The sequence below is a fragment of the Schistocerca nitens genome, chromosome 9, assembly GCF_023898315.1.
Source record: "Schistocerca nitens isolate TAMUIC-IGC-003100 chromosome 9, iqSchNite1.1, whole genome shotgun sequence".
NCBI classification, from domain to species: Eukaryota; Metazoa; Arthropoda; class Insecta; order Orthoptera; family Acrididae; genus Schistocerca; species Schistocerca nitens.
This window is the reverse complement of record NC_064622.1, coordinates 267,868,626-267,890,391: the sequence shown is the minus strand read 5'-3', so window position 1 is coordinate 267,890,391 and position 21,766 is coordinate 267,868,626. Positions and strand designations below refer to the sequence as shown.

Genomic DNA, 21,766 nt, shown 5'->3' with positions numbered 1-21,766 from the left:
CCCTTTCAATCATCGAGCAAACGCAAGGATGGCTGACATAGTGTTTAGTGTATCCGGGATTGTATAACAGTTAAGATCCTTAGACGCCAGGAAGGCATCTGGCCCGGACGGTATCCCTGTAAGATGTTATGTTGACTACGCTACAAATATAACACCATTCGTATTCATCATCTATCAGAGATCATTGGAACAGCGGAAAGTTGCACGGGACTTGAAGAAGGCCCAGGTCATAGCAATCTATAAAAAGGGTAGAAAATCGGATGCACATAATTACTGGCCAATTTCACTGACATCAATTTGTTGTAAAAATCATGGAACATATTTTTTGTTCAGACATAATGACCTCTCTAAACTCTGAGAAGCTCATCTGCAGAAACCAGCATGGCTTTAGGAAACAGTGGTATGCGAGACATAGCTGGCCCTCTTTGTGCATGATATACAACAGGCTCTAGATACCGGCTCCCAGGTTGATGCCATATTTCTCGACTTTCGAAAGGCGTTCGACTCAATTCCGCACTGTTGCTTGCTCCAAAAATGGCACGCTTATGGCCTATCTGATGACATATGCGGTTGGGTAGATAGTTTCCTAACAGTCAGAGAGCAGTATGTCGTCCTGAATGGGGTGACTTCAACAGAGAAAAGCATAACTTCAGGTGTGCCCCAGGGTAGTGCAATAGGTCAGCTGCTTTTTATGATTTACATAAACGATATGATTGATGGTATTGACAGAGGCATTAGACTGTTTGCCGATGACGCTGTAGTCTACAGGAAAGTAGTATCACACGAAAGTTGTGAACAAATCAATGAGGATTTGCGGAAAATAAATGCATGGTGAAATGACTGGCAGTTGTCTCTCAATATTAGTAAGTGTAACCTACTGCATATAATAAGCCAAAAATCCCCATTAATGTATGAGTACAAAATAAATGCCCAGTCTTTGGAAGCGGTAACATCCATCAAGTATCCGGGTGTAACTATTTGAAATGATCTCAAATGGAGTGATCAGATTGCACAAGTAATGGGCAAGACAAACTCTAGATTGCCGTTTATTGGTAGAATCCTGAAGCAATGCAGTCCTTCAACAAAGGAAATAGCTTACAATATCTTAGTTCATCCAGTCTTAGAGTATTGTTCGTCTGTATGGGACCGTTACCAGTTGGGTCTGATTCAAGAGATGGAGAAGGTCCAAAGAAGAGTGGCAAGATTCGCAACTGGTGCATTTAGCCATCACGAGAACGTTACAAATCTCATAGAAAGTTTGAAGTGGGACACACTTGCAGATAGACGGCGCACTAAGCGGAAGGGGCTGCTCACTAAATTCCAAAATCCAAACTTCGCTGAGGATGTAGAGCATATATTATTACCACCAACTTTCAAATTGCACCATGATCAGCATTCAGAGATAGGGAAATTAGAGCTTGTACTGAGGCGTTCAGGCAGCTGTCTTTCCTTCGCACGATCCACGAGTGGGACCGACTGGGGGAAATTTGACTTTGGCGTGAACTGTGCCCTCCGCCACACACCGCTTGGTGGCTAGCAGAGTATATATGTAGATGTAGATGTAGAGGAAATAATCTACTCCTCCATTCTCCAGAGCAGCTATGCTTTTGTTTCATATCAAGCATTCATAAAAATAAACGAGACACACAGAGATAATAAACTCTTAAAACACAATGTGTAACCAAAATGAACTTAGAACGCACATTCAAGCAAGAGGATCCACAGTCAGTGTTCTAGATGCTTCTAATTCTTCACTGACTGGAATGGGATAGAACACTCATCACTGCTACTACAACACTATAGTGTTGTTTGATCAAAAAGGTTAGGAGCCATAGGAAAAAAGAAAAAAAATTGAAAACACTTCTAACCATTATTATTCCAATTTAAAGTCATAGTGGCTATTATTCAACCACAACTGTCTATTAAAACAAATGAACAGATTTTTAAGACCCCTCTCCCTCATGAGTCACAATTTTTTGTTAATTTGTTGACATTATTTTATATTGGTCTTCTGACTTTTAATTGCCAGATGATTGTTGGTGATGGCTTCATATGACAGAAACTAGTTTCTCACAGTATTTCATAGGCATATATTTAGTACTAAGTTAATGCATCTGCCATGCCTACCAAAGGGCTCACAAGAAATTAATAAGTACTCTTCGTTTAGATCATAATACCAACCATCCACTGGTGATATGGGCCACGAGTGTGGCTTGCTGGCCTGCATCAACACCGGGCGGTGACTTCTCTACACTATGGCACACAATGCGCACCTCGTGAGCAGAATCATCAGTTATTCGCAAGGTTGCATTTTTATGTGAGAAGTGATAAGACTGCTTCATGTCCAACGTGTACCAGTTATGGTGGTCTGTCACCCAGCTTGGAAATCTACACTGTGTATGACGGTTCTCCACTGCGAAAAGGAAAAGACAAAAATTAATTAATATCTACCTCATTAATTATCTTGTTGAAAAAACTGTAATAATGTGACTAAATTTTGGTACAAAAGCAATAGATCACTTTAATATGTAGGCAACTATATATCAGTTAAAACAGTAACGCGCAGGAAAATTGACACAGTGACGTTCACTATACTGTAGTCTCTCGAGTATCTAGCTCTGGATGATCCAGCCATCATACTATCTGGCCTACTTAATTAATATCATAACAATACTTCTCTGTGATAACATGGGGGTTAATTTATTGTACAACTGTGCTTTTCTAAAGCTTTAGCAAGCAGGTTCTCTTCACAATGTCATGTGGCCTTTCACAATATTTTATGCATCTTTTGTGCTTCTAGCACATCTGGAGTTGCAGTTATAATGCACATACTGTAATATTATATCTAAAAACAAAGATGATGTGACTTACCAAATGAAAGTGCTGGCAGGTCGACAGACACACAAACAAACACAAACATACACACAGAATTCAAGCTTTCGCAACAAACTGTTGCCTCATCAGGAAAGAGGGAAGGAGAGGGAAAGACGAAAGGATGTGGGTTTTAAGGGAGAGGGTAAGGAGTCATTCCAATCCCGGGAGCGGAAAGACTTACCTTAGGGGGAAAAAAGGACTGGTATACACTCGCACACACACACGTATCCATCCACACATACAGACACAAGCAGACATATTTAAAGACCAAAGTAATATTATATTGAATAAATTGTCGGAACCACTCTTAAACAAACCATAATTAAAACCCCTCCTACAGTGCTCACAAACAACAATAACAGGATAGAGAGTAGCTCTGTCGGCAACCTTGTTCTCTTTGTTTCTTCAGTTGCACATCGGATGTTCAAAGTTTGTGTGTTGTTATATTGCTGTGTAGGGTGGTCTTTTGTATTTCAATTACGGAGTCGGAAATGGGCAATAAATGAAAAACACATGTAGTGACTATAGATCAGAAACTACATACTGTAAAGCAGCTGGATTCTGGATTAGCAGCCAAAACTACTGCTTTAGAGTATAAAAAATTACTGTTTAAGACTGGAAGAAAAATCTAAGAGAAACTGAAAAATGGCGTGTTTCCCAATCTGGTGGAAGTGGAATAGAACTAAGGAAGACACTGTTGAAAGACAACCATTAAGAAATTGAGCAGGTTTTATTTTTATGCAATGAACATTTAAGAGGCAAAGGTTTGTCCATTACTGGGCCAATATTACAGGACAAAGCATTGCAATTTCAGTAGCAAATTGAAGGAGAAGATTCAGAATTTACTGCCAATGATGGATGGTTGGATCGGTGGAAAAAACAATTTAGTATTCACCAGATTACCATTAGTGGAGAAGCTTTATCCATAAGCTTAGGTTTACATTAATAGGGAAGCAATGGAAACATAGAGCTTCCAAAGAAAAATCAGCAGACATTACACATCTCAGAAGAAAGGATGGATGAATTCAGAAACCTTTAAAACTCAATTCCCAAATTAATTCATACCAGCTGTAGAGAAATATTTGAAACACAACTATTTACTGTAGAAAGCACTGCTGATTCTCAATAACATGCTTCGCATCCTGCCAGTTATGAACTTGTAGATGGAGATTTCAAAACATTATTTTTACCATGAAATGTGACTGCTCTTTGTGTCAGCTGATGGACCAGGACAACGTTGAAATGCTAATGAAGAAATATTTCCATCTTCTCAGTTCATTGATATCAGCAGTTGATAGTAATGAAGACTATGTAACCATTCTGACGAGGACTGACTTGCTACACATCATAAGGTGGTTAACTAAAGTATGGGAAAAGATTCCAAACACATTAATTTTAAGGTTTTGGAAAATTCTTTTTGAACATGAAGGTGGACATTTTAAATTCACATGTGAAACCAAACTCAAAAATAGAAATGATGACATCGTTTCATTGCTCAAAAATATACCAAGCTGTGAGAATGTTGATGCAGAGGACATCACAGACAAGTAGCGAAGTTCATGAACTGACAATGATTTTGTGCAAACGGTAATTCAGAGGCAGTGCTGCACTACTTTGTGAGCAGGAAGGAGGCATATTGCAGCTTGGAAGAGGGCTAACAGAGGGGCGCAGTCATCTATCAAATACTTTTTTAAAACCTCAAGCCTGTGAATTTCACCTTTTTTATTAGGCGTGGCTTATGTCATTTGTGTAATTGTACAGTGATACTTGACAATGTTGATCATGTTATGTTTCCTGTAACATTCTCTGAAGGATGCACATAACAAACACATATAACTAGCATCTATTACATCAAAAGTCAGACAAAAGGGGTGTTTTGAATGGTTTGGTTGGGGTCATCATAACAGGGAATTTATAGAACTCCAAACCATCTGTTATTGTTAGCTGGCTTTACCTTCTGCCACATTAGACTGGATAGTCAAGAGCCTACTGTATTTCTGAAAAAAGGCCTAGGAAGGCACATTCGAGCAAACTGATCCACAGTCAGGGTTCTACATGTTTTAAATTCTCCATTGTCTAACTACAGTATCTATAGATGCTGTGTAATTACTCTAAAAATTCGTAAACATTTCACAATATGGTCTTAGTTTTATTGTGTTAAAACACTCACAGCATTCCATAACTGTTTAGGCCAACAACCAAACCAAAATTATATTCTAAGTCACAAGTCCTGGTACTTGCACAGGAACAATAAAATTTAGAATTAAGTATTGTGCTTCAATGTTTGCTTGTGTCTATTAGGCTAAATGTACATGGTGAAATATTTACTTGTGTATACATCAGGAAATGAATAATGCTGAAGGTGAAAGTGAAAGTAAACAAAAAGACCTGTGCGAAAGATAGGGATATCTGGAAAATTTGCATGCAGGCAACATTTCCATGCGTAATAAGAAAACAGGTAAAAATTCAGAAGTCAACATAAACAAGTTATAAAATAAATTACACTGCACATGTAGTCCTTCCTGTGAAGGAGTGATGAAAAATCCAGTCACATTTTTTGCTTGTAAAATCAATGGTATTTTACCTCAGTTGTTTATGGTTTCTCACAGCATTCCATAACTGTTTAGGCCAACAACCAAACCAAAATTATATTTTAAGTCACAAGTCCTGGTACTTGCACAGGAACAGTAAATGTTTCTCCTCTACCACAAATGGCTCTGACTCATAATTACTATCACCACACGCTCCGAGTCATAGTTACTACCACACAGTACTTTGAGTCATAGTTACTACCGCTTGCTCTGAATCACAATTAATATGCAACTTGCTCCAAGCCACAGTTACTACCACCGTATCATTGAGATTACTGCCATATACTCCGAGTCATAGCTACTTCCACCAATAACTCCAGGTCATTATTACCAAATGCTCCTAGTCATATTTAGTATTAACTGACTTCTGATGTAATAGATGTCTTTATTATGTACATCCTTCAGAGAATGTTACAGGAAACATAAGGTGAGCATCTGAGTCATATGACTACCACCACGTATTCTAAGTCATAGTTACTACTGCCTAGTGTTCCGAGCTGTAGCTACTACAGTCACATACATTAAGTCCTAGTTATTACTGCCAAGTGCTCTGACTCTCAGTTACTACAGCAGTGCGCACACCTTCCCTTATCTTTCTGTTCCTGAACAGACTGCCCTGTTGGGTACAAATATACAGATACTGATTGGTGTCAAAATTCTATACACATCAGGGAACATTTGACAACAGCTGGGTCTGTGCATGAGTAAAATGTGTAATTTGCAGTTCTGCATCATATTGTAAATGTATGGTGGTGTACCCTTTGTGAGACTCATGGTGCGCGATCCCTCGGTGGCAGACAGCAGCCCCGAACATGTGGCATCTCCAGACTGTGCCACATTGTATGTGACATGGCCATCACGTTGGCTGCGGTCATACACGAAGCAACGGTAGCGATCCTCGTCCGTGGTGGCAGTCTTGTGGTACAGCTTGCCCACCAGGTAGCGAGTACTGCCCTCTTTCCACGTTGCCAGGCAGACCAGCTCCTCCACTGAAAAATGCATTCAGTGTGAGCATCTTGCAAACATTGCAGTACATTCTACACAAGAGCCAAATTGGAAAAAAAGATTTCTATGATGCTAAATCTGTCCTATACTTTTCTATGTAACTGAGACTTGGACTTTGGTTGAGATGAAGGGGCGAACAACTTGAGGCATCTAAAACATGACTTTATCGTATAATGCTAAGAGCATCAGTGACAGTTAAAATTCTCTATCTCAGCCATGTAATGAGGGATAGAAATTTGGTACAAACAGCTGCTGAACATTCTTCAGGAAAGTTATGTGATAAAAAGAGGGTGAAGAAGAAGAAGAAAAAGAAGAACACCTTGTTCCAGAAGCTTAAGGACATAGACTCGGCACAAACTTGGAATGTTTTTGCAAAAGTGATATAGCTGTGATAGTCGCCTACATATGCAATGGATAAGCATTAGAAGAAGAACTTTCCATCTGAGCGGGCCATGGAAGGCCCAACGGTATCAACTGACTGCTATGTCATCCTGAAATGATAGGCATCACTGGATGTGGGTATGGAGGGGCATGTGATCAGCACACCACTTTCCCAGCAACTGCCAGTTTTCATGACTAGAGCCACTATTTCTCAGACAAGTAGCTCCTCAGTTGGCTTGACAAGGGCTGAGTGCACCTCGCTGGGCAGCAGCACTTGGCAGATGCAGACAGTCACCTATCCAAATGCTTCCCAAGCCTGACAGTGCTTAACTTCGGTGATCTGATAGAAACCAGTGTTACCACTGTGGGAAGGCAGTTGGCACTAGCAGAATAATAATAAGGAGAAGAATATAATTTGTATTTAACAGATTGCTCTAAGTTGATGTGGAAAGTAAAGTGCTATGTATGTGGCTGTATCCAGGTGTGTCATTCATGGAGGAATATGGACCATGCATCCAAATAACCATCGCTGTGACACGACCTGTATTCACGAACAGCATATGCCAATTTATTTTAGTTCATTTTACCAATTGGCGATAATGGATTTTTAACATTTTTATTTGTATCTCTATTGATTTATAAGATTCTTTTAAAATTATTCTGATGATGGAGGTTTGCTCCTTCGAAAGGCATCAATTTTAGTGCTTTTGCATTGCAAAAGCTGATTGAGTCCCACATTTTAATATTAAGTTTTGCATCAAATATTTTATTATTATTATTTAGTGTATGATACATAACAATCACAATAACACATAAAATATAGTACCACAGACACACTGAAATGCATTTTAGATCTTTATATCTAAGCCACTGATCCAATCCACCACTTCAGAAGTAACCAGGTTCAAATCCATTAGATTTCCAGGGAAGGCACGGAGTAGGCAGTCCACCACTATATGTGTGATTGTTCGTGGAACGTCAGCACAGTCACAGTATGAGGTGTCCACCCAACCCCATTTATGAAGAATCGAAGCACTTCTTCCCATACCTCCTTTTTTAGAGAAAACGACATTACAGATGAAGGAAAGTTAGAAACCACATTAAGTGGAAACTGCAGCAGTCTAATTCATACAGATAATTGTGCAACCCTAGATCATGTAATGAAAATAAATGAATACAGAAGGTTCTGTGAAAGTAGAATACCATTATGTAGCAGTGACAGTTTCCTCCTCCTTCATATAAATGTACAATCTCTTAGGTGTAAAATCAATGAATTACAATACTGGCTCAATAAAATCAACTGCAGTGTTCTATGCATCAATGAACACTGGATGAAAGACACTGAAATAGACTTGTGGGTTCCTCTTGGATATTAGTTAGTTACAAGCTACTGCAGAAAAAGTAATACACATGGTGGGGTCTCAATATGTCAAAAGTAACCTTGAATTGCATTACTCAGTTATAGACCTTAGTAGAATATGCCTTGAAGCTACAATAGAAGTAGCTGGTGTGGTAATGCACAAACATAAAACTGTAATTGTCTCAATCTATCGAATCCCAGGCTCTGATGAGATAGTATTTATAGAAAAAATTAATACTTTAATATTGCTGTTGTAAAAATATAAACAGCATAGAATTGTAATTGTAGGTGATATTAACATAGATATAAGGGCAAAGAGAAAAAATGTAATCCATATGATTAACACTCTGAGGTCATTAAACTATTACTGTCTCAATGAAACACCCACTAGACTGAACGCATGCCTTGATAACATAATTAGCAATGTACAAAGAGACTTCATACAATGTGATGTAATAGAATTAGGAATATCAGATCACGCAGGACTATGGCTTCAAATAGAAAAGTCAGCCTTCAGTTCTACAGAGAGAGAAGTGACATATAGAATTCTAGGTGAACCCAATGTAAACAAAATGATAAACCAGTTAAAAGAAATGGATTGGACTCATGTAATGGATAACAAGAAAATGATTAATAAATGTTTTTCCATTTTCCTGACAGAGATGAAACATATAGTAGAAATGATATGCCCCTTGGTAACCAAAAGGTACCAGAGTAATATTACTCATAAGCAACAAAATACTAACAAGTGGTACACCCACAACTTAACAAACTCAGAATACTACTGATGATTACGAAAGACAAATCTCATAACAGTGATAGGGACAAGGAAAATTACACTAAAATGAGAAACCTTTACAGATTAGAAATAAAAAATGCTAAGTGCTGTGCAAATGATGAATATATTTTAAATTCTAAAAATAAATGTAAAGCTGCCTGGACTGTCACTAAAAGGGAAATTAATAATACCAATAAAGAAAGGAGTATCCCTATTGACTGCAATATTCTCAATGAATATTTTGTAAATAGTGTCACCACCCCACCCATAAATTCTGCCTCTGATGCAGAAGCATTGCTCACTTGTGCAAAACAGACAAGAAGTGAGAAGTTCACTTGGACCCGAATCACATTAAATGATATTCATAAGTCAATAAACAAATTAAGTAATTCCAAAACAGGTGACTATTATGGGCTCAGTAATCTCATCATTAAATGTATAGCAAAAGAAATTGAAACGCCACTTCTCTCACTATCAAACAGAGTACTTGATGAAGGAATATTCCCCAACTGTCTTAAGCTCACAGTTGCATTGCCTGTGTATAAAAAAAGTGAAAGAAACCTCCCAAATAACTACAGACCCATTTCAATAGTACCAATCATATACAAGTTAGTAGAAAATTGTGTGCATAAGCAAATATACAAGTATTTTGAAACCAACAAAATTTTAAATGAACAACAGTTTGGCTTCAGGTCACACCTATCAACTGTAAAAGCAGTAGAAGCTTTGGTGAGCAATGTTTATGAAGGGTATGAAAAAATGGTATCAATGTCTGGAACACTTATTGACCTAAGTAAAGCATTTGACTCGGTGTCACATGACATACTCATCAAAAAGTTAAAATACTATGGCATTGAAGATGATACACTCTGTCTATTCAAATCTTATCTAAGCAATAGGTTACAACTTGTATATGCAAATAAGCAGAGGTCAGAAATACCTCCTATAGAAAGAGGAATACCCCAAGGCTCTGTTCTTGGACCTTTTCTGTTCATTGTCTATGTTAATGACTTCTCGAATTACATACCATGTAAGAACATACAATATGCTGACGATATGACATTAATAAGTACAGGAGAGAACTTACAGAGTGTACTGGACAAAAATAGAGAAATGATGCAAATTACTTGGACTAATCATAGACCAAAATCTCTCATGGGAAGGACACACCAATTATCTATGTAGTAAACTAGCATGAGTACTTTTCTTATTGTATAAATTAAGAAACAGTGTGAGCAAGCAATTGCTACTCCATTCATACTATGCTTTTTTTCATTCCCAGCTGCAATATGGAATATTGCTTTGGGGTAACTCCCCAGGGGCTGAATGTATTTTCAGATGGCAGAAGAAAGCAATCAGGTGCATGGAAGGGTTAGCACCCAGAGAGTCCTGCAGAAATTATTTTAAATCTCTTGGCGTAATGACAGTGCCAAGCATGTACATATATAACTGTTTAATATATGCCAGAGAAAATCTGAAAAAATTGAACATGAGATGTGATGTGCATACACACAGTACAAGAAACAATCACCTGCTGGACTTTCCTTCCACAAGACTTGCTGTAGTCCATAATAACTATAAGTACTTAACCATAAAATTTTTCAATAAGTTACCATGCTCATCTCGTACAGTACCACTAAATAAATATAAGAATACATTGTAAACCTGGCTAAAAAACAACGAATTCTATACAACTGAAGAATTCTTAGAAACTAATCATCAAAATATATGTTTTACCTAAGTCATGAAGAAAATGTTTTGATATTATATAAGCTAGTTATTTACTGTGATTCTTTTCTTATGTGTGTATTTAATTAATCTATAAAACATTGTTTTACATAATGCTGAAGATAAGGTCTTTAGTTCCTTTTCTCCCCTTTCTGTAACTATTTGAATATCGTACTGAAACTAAAACCCTCTGTAAACTTTGACGAAGCCAATTGTTTAAAAAATACTGAAAGGCTAATAAAAATATCCTATTCTATTCTATTCACCACATCTGAAACAGTGAAGCCTGCTCCAAGTGTATCTTGGCAAGTTGAAACCATTGAGCCTTACTGTTGGATCTTAAACTTTCAAGATGCCCTGTGGAGTAGAAGATGTCCATTCTTTCCGACAGCTGTCTTTAGGGGTCGAAATGGTTGCTTAACAATTCCATGGCCGTTTTACACGCCGGTTTACAGGACTTCAACCTGGATGATTCTAGCTGTCTCACACCTTCGTGAATTAGGAGTGACGAGTTATTCAGTGAAACTTCCTGGCAGATTAAAACTGTGTGCCGGGCCGAGACTCGAACTCGGGACCTTTGCCTTTCGCGGGCAAGTGCTCTACCAACTGAGCTACCCAAGCACGACTCACGCCCCTCCTCACAGCTTTACTTCTGCCAGTACCTCGTCTCCTACCTTCCAAACTTTACAGAAGCTCTCCCGCGAACTTAGACTGTAGCTAAGCCATGTCTCCGCAATATCCTTTCTTTCAGGAGTGCTAGTTCTGCAAGGTTCGCAGGAGAGCTTCTGTAAAGTTTGGAAGGTAGGAGGCGAGGTACTGGCAGAAGTAAAGCTGTGAGGACAGGGTGTGAGTTGTGCTTGGGTAGCTCAGTTGGTAGAGCACTTGCCCGCGAAAGGCAAAGGTCCCGAGTTCGAGTCTCGGCCCGGCACACAGTTTTAATCTGCCAGGAAGTTTCATATCAGCGCACACTCCGCTGCAGAGTGAAAATTTCATTCTGGAGTTATTCAGTATTCTTGACCACAGATGACCAAGATGTCTTCTGATGTGAGGATGTGAGGAGGTGGTATGTTTCAAAACACCGGCAGCCATTGGACTGGAGAAGCAAGTAATGTTCCAAATTTGATACACTGAAAGAATGGCAAAGCTGACATTGAATGTATGTTATCCTAAAATAAAAATTTCACATGTACTTGTGGAAAGTAGATGTAGGTTATTTATGTTAATGATATGAGTGAATTGTTCTAGTTTGCTGCAGATGAAAGTAATTTGTGCAAACATATGTTTAATATGCTGTATACATAATTAAGGTATAAAATATGACACAGATTATTTTCGTTGCCATCATTAATAAATCCAGTTTCAAAACAATACTTTATTCTATACTGCATTCTCATAAGCAGTCGGAATGCTACAAATTTCACTACTGAGTTCTTTTTTTCACAGCACTCGGAAATCTTTTTAGTTGATTTGTTAGTGTTTTTTTTTTTTTTTTGGCACACTTAGACCTCCTTTAGGAGACGGATGTCCAGACACTGACCTTCAAAGTCCTGTGAGTATAAGGTAAGGTCTCCTTGGTGGAAACAAATTAGCGCCAAAGATAGTGTGTAGACCACTATGATATGGTATGAGTCTTTGAATAACATTCAAATATCTACAACCATGGAACTAATTCAAACTGATTCCTAGGGCACATATGAGATGTAGCGGATCCGACCGTTTTTTAGTATTTTAGATTTTGCTTGAGAATGTTGGGCAGTGAGTCAGATCCTTTACAACGGAAAAGAATTAACTCGGTAACAGTGATTTGTAATATATCGGCCACGTACCTGTGGATTCGGTGCCGGTGACGTCCGGACAGGCCTGGTAGCGCATTAGCAGGCGCGCCTCGTCCGAACAAGAGTCGAGCCTGGAGACGGGATTGCGGCACTCGCCAGCGCCGCGGTTGTACGTGAACGTGAACGGCGGACCGCGGAACGGGCACGCCGTCGGCTGCACGTGTGGCTCCGCGCGGAACATGGAATAAAGCGTCGCGTCGCCCGTGATCGTGTCGCACAGCGAAGACAGCGAAGCCCGCGAGTCGCAGAAAGCTGTGGGCAGAACAAGGACGTACTTGCGTGGGGCTTTGCAACAGAACAGGAGGAAGGATAGTAGCTTCCGCTTATCTATTTATTTGTGTAAGTTTTTTTTATTTTCGAAATGAAAGAAATTTTCTCGCTCGAGGAACAGTTTCAAACTTATCACGCCATATCTGGAGAACTGGTCAACTCGTTGAAAATAATACTCGTTCACGAAGTCCTGGCAGATTGCAATTAGGGGAAAAGCAAAATGCGCACACCTGAGCTCAACAGGGGATGTGTGGTGTTGGCGTATAATCGATGCTGTTTTCCACTGCGAGACTGACATTTAAAACTCGATGGCTGAACTGATAATCGATCGCTAAACATCGATTTCTTTAACATCGACTTTAAACGATAAATTTATAGACTGTCTTGAAAAGCAGCAAAAATGAAGACTAAGATAATATTTGATAATTAGTAAATACAACAATAATTAATGTTACAAAACATTTTTGAGAGAAGTTTCGCCTTCAGTTCACTGCGTTGCTGACACTGGGCATATCCTACTTTTGACAACGGCCTTTCAGAAGCTGACATTGTGACTGAATACGTGAGTGCAATTTTTTATAACTTTGGATCACGTTAATTCCATACTTCTAATGGATCTTGTTTAAGATGTTGAAGTCCATCTTTTAGGTAATAACTGAACTGTGATTGTAGAGCTGTTTCTATTCCAGTTTGCAAATCATTCTTTTGTGCTATTTTATAAAGTACATTCCACAAATAAAATTTGGTTTCTCTGTTTTCCTACAATGTACCAACGTTGCCCGTCCTACTGACAGCCGCTTTAACAGCTGCAAGAAAGTCATTGATGGTTTTGCTTGCTTTCAAACGTGCATCTTGAAAGTGTGTAAGTATGAATCTACGTAGAATCGAGCAACGGTGCTCTAAGGGGAAAAGAACACCTACCACAAAGGAATTACCCAAGGCGACGGAAATCGGTAGGTGTGACGTGCACGTAAAACAAATTATTATAATTTCAGAAAACTGGATGATTTTTTATTTATTCAAGAGAAAGAGCTTCACAAGCGTTGGTCCACTTCTGGTCCTTATGCAATGAGAATCCTTTGGTTGTCATCCGCGGAACCCTTATGGCAAGCCATCCTGAGCTTACTTTTCAGCAAGATAACGTCCGTCTGCATATGGCGAGAGTTTACATTGCTTGTCTTTGTGCTTGCCAAATCCTCCCTACTTTGGCCAGCAAGGTCGCCCCCCCCCCCCTCAAATAGAGAACATTTGGAGCATTATGGGTATGCCCCTCTAACCCGTTCGCAGTTTTGACGATCTAAGGCAGCAGTTGACAGAATTCTGTCAAACAATGCCAAGCTGAATAACTACTTGCACAAGGACCATAGGTAGACCAACGTGTTGTTGATTTGCTCTATTTGTGAACCTCTTTCTCTTGGAAAAATTCGTTCAGTTTTTCTGAAACTATAATCATTTGTTTGTCTGTACATGTACATCACATCAAACGTCCCTCTTTTTCCGTGGGGTGTTTGTTAAATCGATAATAAGCGCCTTTCGATTTCTGTTATTATATTACTCTTCGAATGCTCCCCAATAGTCTCTATTGGTTACATGACATAAAAATGGTTCAAATGGCTCTGAGCACTATGGGACTTAACATCTGTGGTCATCAGTCCCCTAGAACTTAGAACAACTTAAACCTAACTAACCTAAGGACATGACACACATCCATGCCCGAGGCAGGATTCGAACCTGCGACCGTAGCAGTCGCGCGGTTCCGGACTGAGCGCCTAGAACCGCTAGTACATGACATATTTTGAAGTTCAACAAACTAGTAATTAGTATTAATTTACTGCTAGCAACGTATTTTTCTACGCAAATTTCACATTTAGCCTTTTCCATAGATCGTCTGCCAGATCTACAATATATGCGGCTATTAGCATGGATAGTGCTCTAGCATAACAGTTAACGATATTATTAAACAAAGGACGCGCTTACAAAAATTGAACTACATCTAGTACGTACTTCTTGAATTATTCACAGGTCTGATTCTTTGCTTAGCTCGCATTATATAGGTACTATACTTCGTTTAAATCATACAACGGTAACTGACGGTGGAAACAAGTAGCCTTTTATTTTTTTTTATTTATCTTCTTTTCTCTTTCCGACATTGAAGGGCGATGTTTTTATCGTTCACATCGATGTTTCAGATATTTCGATATTTTTGTAAATACCGATGATCATCGAACAGTCCCAAGTCCAATATATGGACAGCCGTGGGTAGAGTGAAAGGGTGGAGGACAAACTGCGCTTTCCTCACTGTACATGTGCTTACTGCTCTGTCACGACATGGCACGAAAATTACTTTATAATGGCTACCGTAAACACAGGTATTGTATTTTAAATCTCTGCCGGCCAGTGTGGCCGAGCGGTTCTAGGCGCTTCAGTCTGGAATCGCGCGACCGCTACGGTCATAGGTTCGAATCCTGCTTTGGGCATGGATGTGTGTGATGTCCTTAGGTTAGTTAGGTTTAAGTAGTTCTAAGTTCTTGGGGACTGATGACCTCAGATGTTAAGTCCCATAGTGCTCAAAGAGCCATTTGAACCATTTTTAAATCTCCATTGTTGGTAGTACTGGGACGCAGACCACTCGTGGCCAGAAGTCGACCAACTGGGAAACCCTCGTGACTAATGGTTGTCTACTTTTTTGTGATCATCAAATTACCTCCTTAGTTTCGTACCTTACTGCGTTTAAGCTTTATCTGCAGTGTTGTAAATATTTAACTCATAGTAAGTTTGAAGTTCAGTCTTTTACTCCTTATAAAATTACGTAATAATTCTGAAACTCATGTGTGATGCAGATCACTGTAAGGTGTCTAATTGCATAATAAAACTGGTATTCATTTTAATTAGAGCCGAAGATTTGTTTATTTCTTGAATTAGGACAATTTTTGCCTGCATGGAAAAGTTTGTACTTGAGATCAGACTGGCACAAAGTGTCAGTGGCAACACAGTTTTAGCCTACAACAGCGGGCTTCCACTCGCGTGGGAGCAGGGCAGACCGGTCGATGTCAAATGCCAACTAATGTAAGTAGGACTATACTGGGTTGGGCGAGAAGCGCAAGTGATTAACGTCATCCGCAAAAGGGCATCCTCGTGGCTCCATGGCAACTACTCTCTGTCTAAAAAAAAAAAAAAGTTTACATTCGATCGAGGAATACACGTCGAAACTGTATTCAATAAATAGACGAAATCATAAAACAAACTAAATCAGTACAGTAAAGCATCGATTATTCGAAAGAATTGGAGACAGGGACGTTCGGATAACTGATTTTTCGGATAACCTATCAGTTATGAAAACATTTTGTACCAGTGTTCTTTGGAAAATGTTTTTAAAAGTCAGTTTGACATGTCAATTGCTCCAGTACCGACCGACTCTTCGATGAATGCTGAATGAACGCACTGCTTGGGAAACAGTTATAGGCAAAGTGCAGAAAATCCGTAAGGCTACCATCATATTTGTGAACAGCCTACGTTATAAAAATTGCACTGAAGAGCATTGAGAAGGTGCAGAGGAAATAGTGGCTCAGACCCAAAATTAGCTAACATGAAGCTTTTTTAACTGCAAAATTTCTTCTTTCAAATCCTGCTTATTAACTTCTATGCTGTGCCATGTTTCCTATGCAGTCTGGTAGTATAGAATCGTCTAGACTTACATAGTTCAATAAGAACCCAACCGTGTCCATCGTGTTGTCTACGGTAGTACACCTAAGAAACTTTCCTATAAGTGTATCTAGAGTAACATTGGAAATATTTAAACTGTCCTATGGTCTCAGGTTTAAGTATTCTCCTGCAGTTTCATCTACAATGCATTTTCTTTTGCGTTTCTGTTTCTCTGGGCCGCGAATTGTTACATTCAAGTGAGGTGATGTTCCAATATTTTCCACTACCTTGCAATTTTCTGCATAAATAGTATTCCCTATGTTTCTTAATTTTTTAAATTTTTCCACTAGACTCTTAATATCGGCACTAGGGTCTTAATACGTCTTTCCTGGCCTGAAATGCACCGTTACGTTTCTTTACTGCAGCAACACTTTGCACCACATTGAAGACGTTAAGACACACTGAATTGATTTGAAATACTTCCAAATGGCCTTTAGTTCAGTATGGACTTCCGCAGTCAGAGACAAGTTAAAAGCAAGTGCAGTCGCCATTAGTAATCCTGGCAATTGCTTAGCAAACGGACGCACGACATTCCGTTTTCGATAGTCCGTGAACGAAGGATTTGTATTTTCTTTTAAGACTTTCCCTCTTTGGGAACAAGACTGATACTTCCGTTAAAACCTGATATCAACAGATGGAAATAAAAATACGTTGATACATACTTGCACAGGCGCAGCAATATTATTCTTTGCTCTACGGTGTCTGGTGTATTGGTGATGCCTTACAGGCAGAACCATAGTTTTTACATTAATTTAACCTTTAATTACATATGTGTGTTTTTTTAAACAATCTTGCTTACTCTCCCCCTCCCCCCCCCCCCCTAACGTTTCTGACTGATTGATTGTGCGCAGATATTTTCTGTAGTTTGAAGATGTCCAGCACCGAAATATGTGGAAACAAATATCCTTATTGTTTTTGGGGGGCTATGCAATGCAACGTACGAGGTCTGTTCAAAAAACTCCGCAACATTCGTAATTTCGCGCCAATGGTGTACTGGAGCGAAATGTGGTTGGCATCCCTGCACACGCCTGAGTTTAATGTGTAACTGCCGGAAGTTCTTTTTGTATGTCTGTTAGTTACTGTTCAGTGCTGTATTGAGTTGCACGTTGTTGTCGCACAGTTTGCAAATTTCGAGATGGCAGAGTTAGAGAAGCAACGCGTCTACGTTACATTTTGCGTGAAACTCAAGAAAATCTTCGCAGGGACACATCAAATGATGCAGGAAGCCTAAGGCGATGTTTGTTAAGCCTACACGGTATTACGAATGGTTCACACGGTTTAAAAATGGCTTGAAGTTAAGGATGATCCTCGTTCAGACGCCCTTCAACGCCTACCGAGGACGCTAATGTCAGGAACGTCAACGAAATTGTGCGTGCCAATCGAAGACTGACTGTCCGAGAGATTTCAGAAGAATGTGACATTTTAATTCGATCATGTCATGAAATCCTGACACAGCATCATGGAATGCATCGTGTTGCTGCCAAGTTCGTCCCACAGCTCATGAGTCAAGACCAGAAAGACCTCCACCTCGCAATTCGTGAAGAGCTTTCGGATCGCGCAAATGAAAACGAAATGTTCCATAAGAGAATCATAACTTGTGATGAGACTTGGGTCTACGGTTGTGATGTTGAGACCAAGGTTTTATCTTCACAATGGGTCGGGAAAGGTTCTCCACTGATAGTTTTCTTGACGTTGAAGGACTAGCTCATCATTAATTCGCACCAGAGGGAAAAACTGTTAATCGATGATACTTCGGCAAGTGACCTTGCGAACTTCCTTTTATTCCGAAAGTTGAAAACCACGTTGAAAGGACGAAGATTTGCAACGGTAGACAAAATAAAAGCAAATTCGCAGATGGCGCTTCGCGCGATCCAGCAAGAGGCGTACCAGGACTGCTTACGGAAGTGGAAATGGCGTTGGGAGCAGTGTGTAAATTGTGGAGGAGAGTATTTAGGAGGAGACCACGCACAATAAGTAACAGGTAAGCGTAGAAAAACTTGTGGACAAGGTTACAGAATGTTTTGGACAGATCTCGTACATGCACCATCTTTACCCCCATAAGTTAAAAGTGTGAGATAAAGTTGCCCATGTAACTTAACCAACTACTGAGAAAATTTAATGGTGCTTCTATCTGACAGAAGAATTTTCACACCAATCTTTGAGAACACATTACCCTTGATCTAGGACGCTGCGGTTTTATGTCAACACTGCACAACATTAGGTAAAAAGTATTAGAAACAACATTTATTTACCTACCTAGCAAGAGGGAGGCAGTAGATTTAACAGGATCCCAAATCTATTCTGTTACTGTACTCGCACAACTGATAAACTTCATTTTCTAGCATAACTGTGGAAGAGCAAACTACGAGAGTTGGAACTTTAATAGTGGCAACTATTTATTTACAGCTCGTACAAAACAGATACGTGTTTCAAAGTTTTACTGTCCTTCAGAGTAGTTGCCAGCATTGTGTATAACCCGTTGCCAGCGATGTGGAAGTCATAGGATACTCTTAGCAGTGCCAGTTGTGTTGACAGTTCGAGCGGCGCGGTCTATTGCCCGACGAATTTGTAGCAGTTCTGAAGCGAATGCTGTGAAGTGTTTCCTTCAGTTTTGAAATCGAGTTGGATTCACGAAGGCTTAAGTCAGGGGAGTACAGCTGTAGTGTAGTGTAGTAGGTGCACTTAGCAGGCCCATCAGTCAAACAAATCAGTAACAGCTTGCACTGAACGTGCTTGAGCTTTGTCCTGCAAAATGATGGTCAGGTCCTGCAGAAAGTATCATCACTTCTGTCTCTAAGCTGGTCGTCGGCTGGGTTCCAAAAATTAACAGCTTAGAGACAGAAGTGATGACACTTTCTGCAGGACCTGACCATCATTTTGCACGACGATGCTCAAGCACGTACAGTGCAAGCTGTTACTGATTTGTTTGACAGCTGCGGCTGCTAAGTGCTATACCACCTACAGCATTCCCCTGACTTAAGACTTCGTAAGTTCAACTCGATTCGCCGGCCGCGTTGGCCGAGCGTTTCTAGGCGCTTCAGTCCGGTACCGCGCAACTGCTACGGTCGCCGGTTTGAAACCTGCCTCGGGCATGGATGTGTGTGATGTCCTTAGGTTAGTTAGGTTTAAGTAGTTCTATGTTCTAGGGGACTGATGACCTTAGATGTTAAGTCCCATAGTGCTCAGAGCCATTTGATTTTTTCACGGCATTCGCTTCAGAACTGCTACAAATTCGTCGGACAATAGACCGCGCCGCTCGAACTATCAACACAACTAGCACTGCTAAGAGTATCCTACGATTTCCACATCGCTGGCAACGGGTTATACACAATGCTGGTGACTACTTTAAATGCCAGTAAAACTTTGAAACACGTTTCTACTCTGTGCGAGCTGTAAATAAATAGTTGCCACTATTAAAGTTTCAACCCTCGTATATGATGAAGCTATTGAATTCCTTCACCTAACACTATAACAGACTAGCAACGACGAAAGAATTATCTCCATCTCTGTACTGAACAATGTGGAATTATTTGCCGGTACAGGGGACGCTTATGCTCCCATGTGGATTTTAATGAATAATGCATACAAACCAGTCACCACCCAACTCATCCAAGGATAGGCCGAAGTTTCTTACTAAAGGTTTATACTTAAGGCTGAAGTGTAATGCATTACAGTGTTCAAAATTTATGAAACGAGTTTATTCCTAATACTGTGATTCGATGAAGTTTTTATAACGAATAAAATGTGGTACAAAAAGGTAGTGCCAATTCTTATTTTATCATTTGAGTGGAAGAAATTATTAAAGAAAATATCGCCACACAGAACAGCAATGGTAAAATGTTAACAATGAAGAAGTAGTACAATAAAATACATCAATATAGGTAGACTACTCACTCTCTTTGTACTGGAGAACATTCTGATGCTTCTCATGGATTACCACGCATCTGTAGCAGTTGTCCCCCCTGAAACAATAAGGAAACAGTTTAAAAACAAGAAATCAATGCTTAAATCTGAATCGTTTTACCTACTGCTTGCTACCTCTTCGTCAAATGTAATATCTTCGCAGCAGGCATAATATTCATGAAAGGCGTGTAGTCAATGCGAATTGTTTTAACGGTATGTGCTACATAGCGACTTAGTTCAAGTGTATTCAGTTGCTTTTTAGGGTTCTGCACCACAGTCGGTAAAAACGGAGCCCTATGTTGTCCTACTATTCAAAACTCTTTCCCGCCGAAACGGCCAGACATATGAAGTTGAAATTTATGTCACACTGATCCTTGCCGACGAGAAAGTAAAGCTACTAAATCCATGCAATCAAAAGATACGACCATTTATGTCACATGTTTTTATACTCGCAAACTCCCTCATCAAAACCCATAGGACACTTCTCGTTGGTCTGGAATCATAAAATTTGGGAAGAAAAGAGATTCCACTACACAAGGAAAAAAAATCGAAAATTGTTACTTTCTAATTATATCACACGAAACAATTTTTTTTGTAATTTTTTTGTCTGACTATCTGACAGTCTGCCTGTCTGTCTATCCTTCTGTTAAGACCCCTTTTTGTGAGGAACGGACTGACGCATGAAGTTCTAATTTATGTCGCATACTGAGTGAGGTCTATAGTCTCTTGCCGGGGTAATAAATGTATGTTTCTAAGTAAATGTAACCAAAAGGTATGCTCATTTATGTCACATATTTTTATACTCGCAAGCTCACTCATCAAAATCTATGGGGTACTTCGCATCGATGTAGAGTCATGAACTTTGGGAAGAAGAAGGACTTCACAGTTCAAGTACAGGCAATGAATTTAACAGCTTTTATATAGTTAAAATAATTTAAAAAGGAGTGTGCTCATTAAAAGGAGCACAATCATTGTCAAACGGCCTCGGGTGGACGGGACATTATTGCTACACGTAATTCTACAGTATTAAGCAGCTATTCATCAACCAGTGTGCAGCATTACCTACTGTACTGGCCAAATATTAAGATGGGAATTACGACTTGGAAGCCACTGTGTAAAAGCTGGTAAACCATCCATAGGTAGCAAAATCTCGTCAGAGGCTGCGATAGGATGTTCAACACCACAAAAGGACAGAAGTATTTATTTCTATGATGAAGTTTGGTGTATTCTATTTTTCATAGTGACGGACAAATTGTAAAAGTCATGATTCGTCGTCCTCTTGTACAAGTGAATAAAAGTAAAGTGTTTAAAAGCAACAAGCTTTATCACAGTGTTGTTA

At 39.5% G+C, this 21,766-nt stretch overlaps 1 protein-coding gene and 2 non-coding genes across 3 annotated transcripts in view; 1 reads left to right on the top strand and 2 right to left on the bottom strand.

Annotated features, from left to right (window-relative positions):
• LOC126204176 (uncharacterized) overlaps positions 1–21,766 on the bottom strand; it is a 117,019-nt gene that overhangs the window by 29,762 nt on the left and 65,491 nt on the right. Inside the window, exons 3-6 of the mRNA XM_049938581.1 lie at positions 20,419–20,486; positions 12,544–12,804; positions 6,224–6,454; positions 2,182–2,413 (exon numbers count right to left, since the gene is read on the bottom strand). Of these exons, the coding sequence (XP_049794538.1) occupies positions 2,182–2,413; positions 6,224–6,454; positions 12,544–12,804; positions 20,419–20,486 (792 nt within the window). The remainder of the gene's footprint in view (positions 1–2,181; positions 2,414–6,223; positions 6,455–12,543; positions 12,805–20,418; positions 20,487–21,766) is intronic.
• Positions 11,265–11,339, bottom strand: Trnas-cga (transfer RNA serine (anticodon CGA)). The gene has a single exon. It is a non-coding gene; the product is annotated as a tRNA-Ser (tRNA).
• Trnas-cga (transfer RNA serine (anticodon CGA)) lies at positions 11,572–11,646 on the top strand. Its single transcript has one exon. It is a non-coding gene; the product is annotated as a tRNA-Ser (tRNA).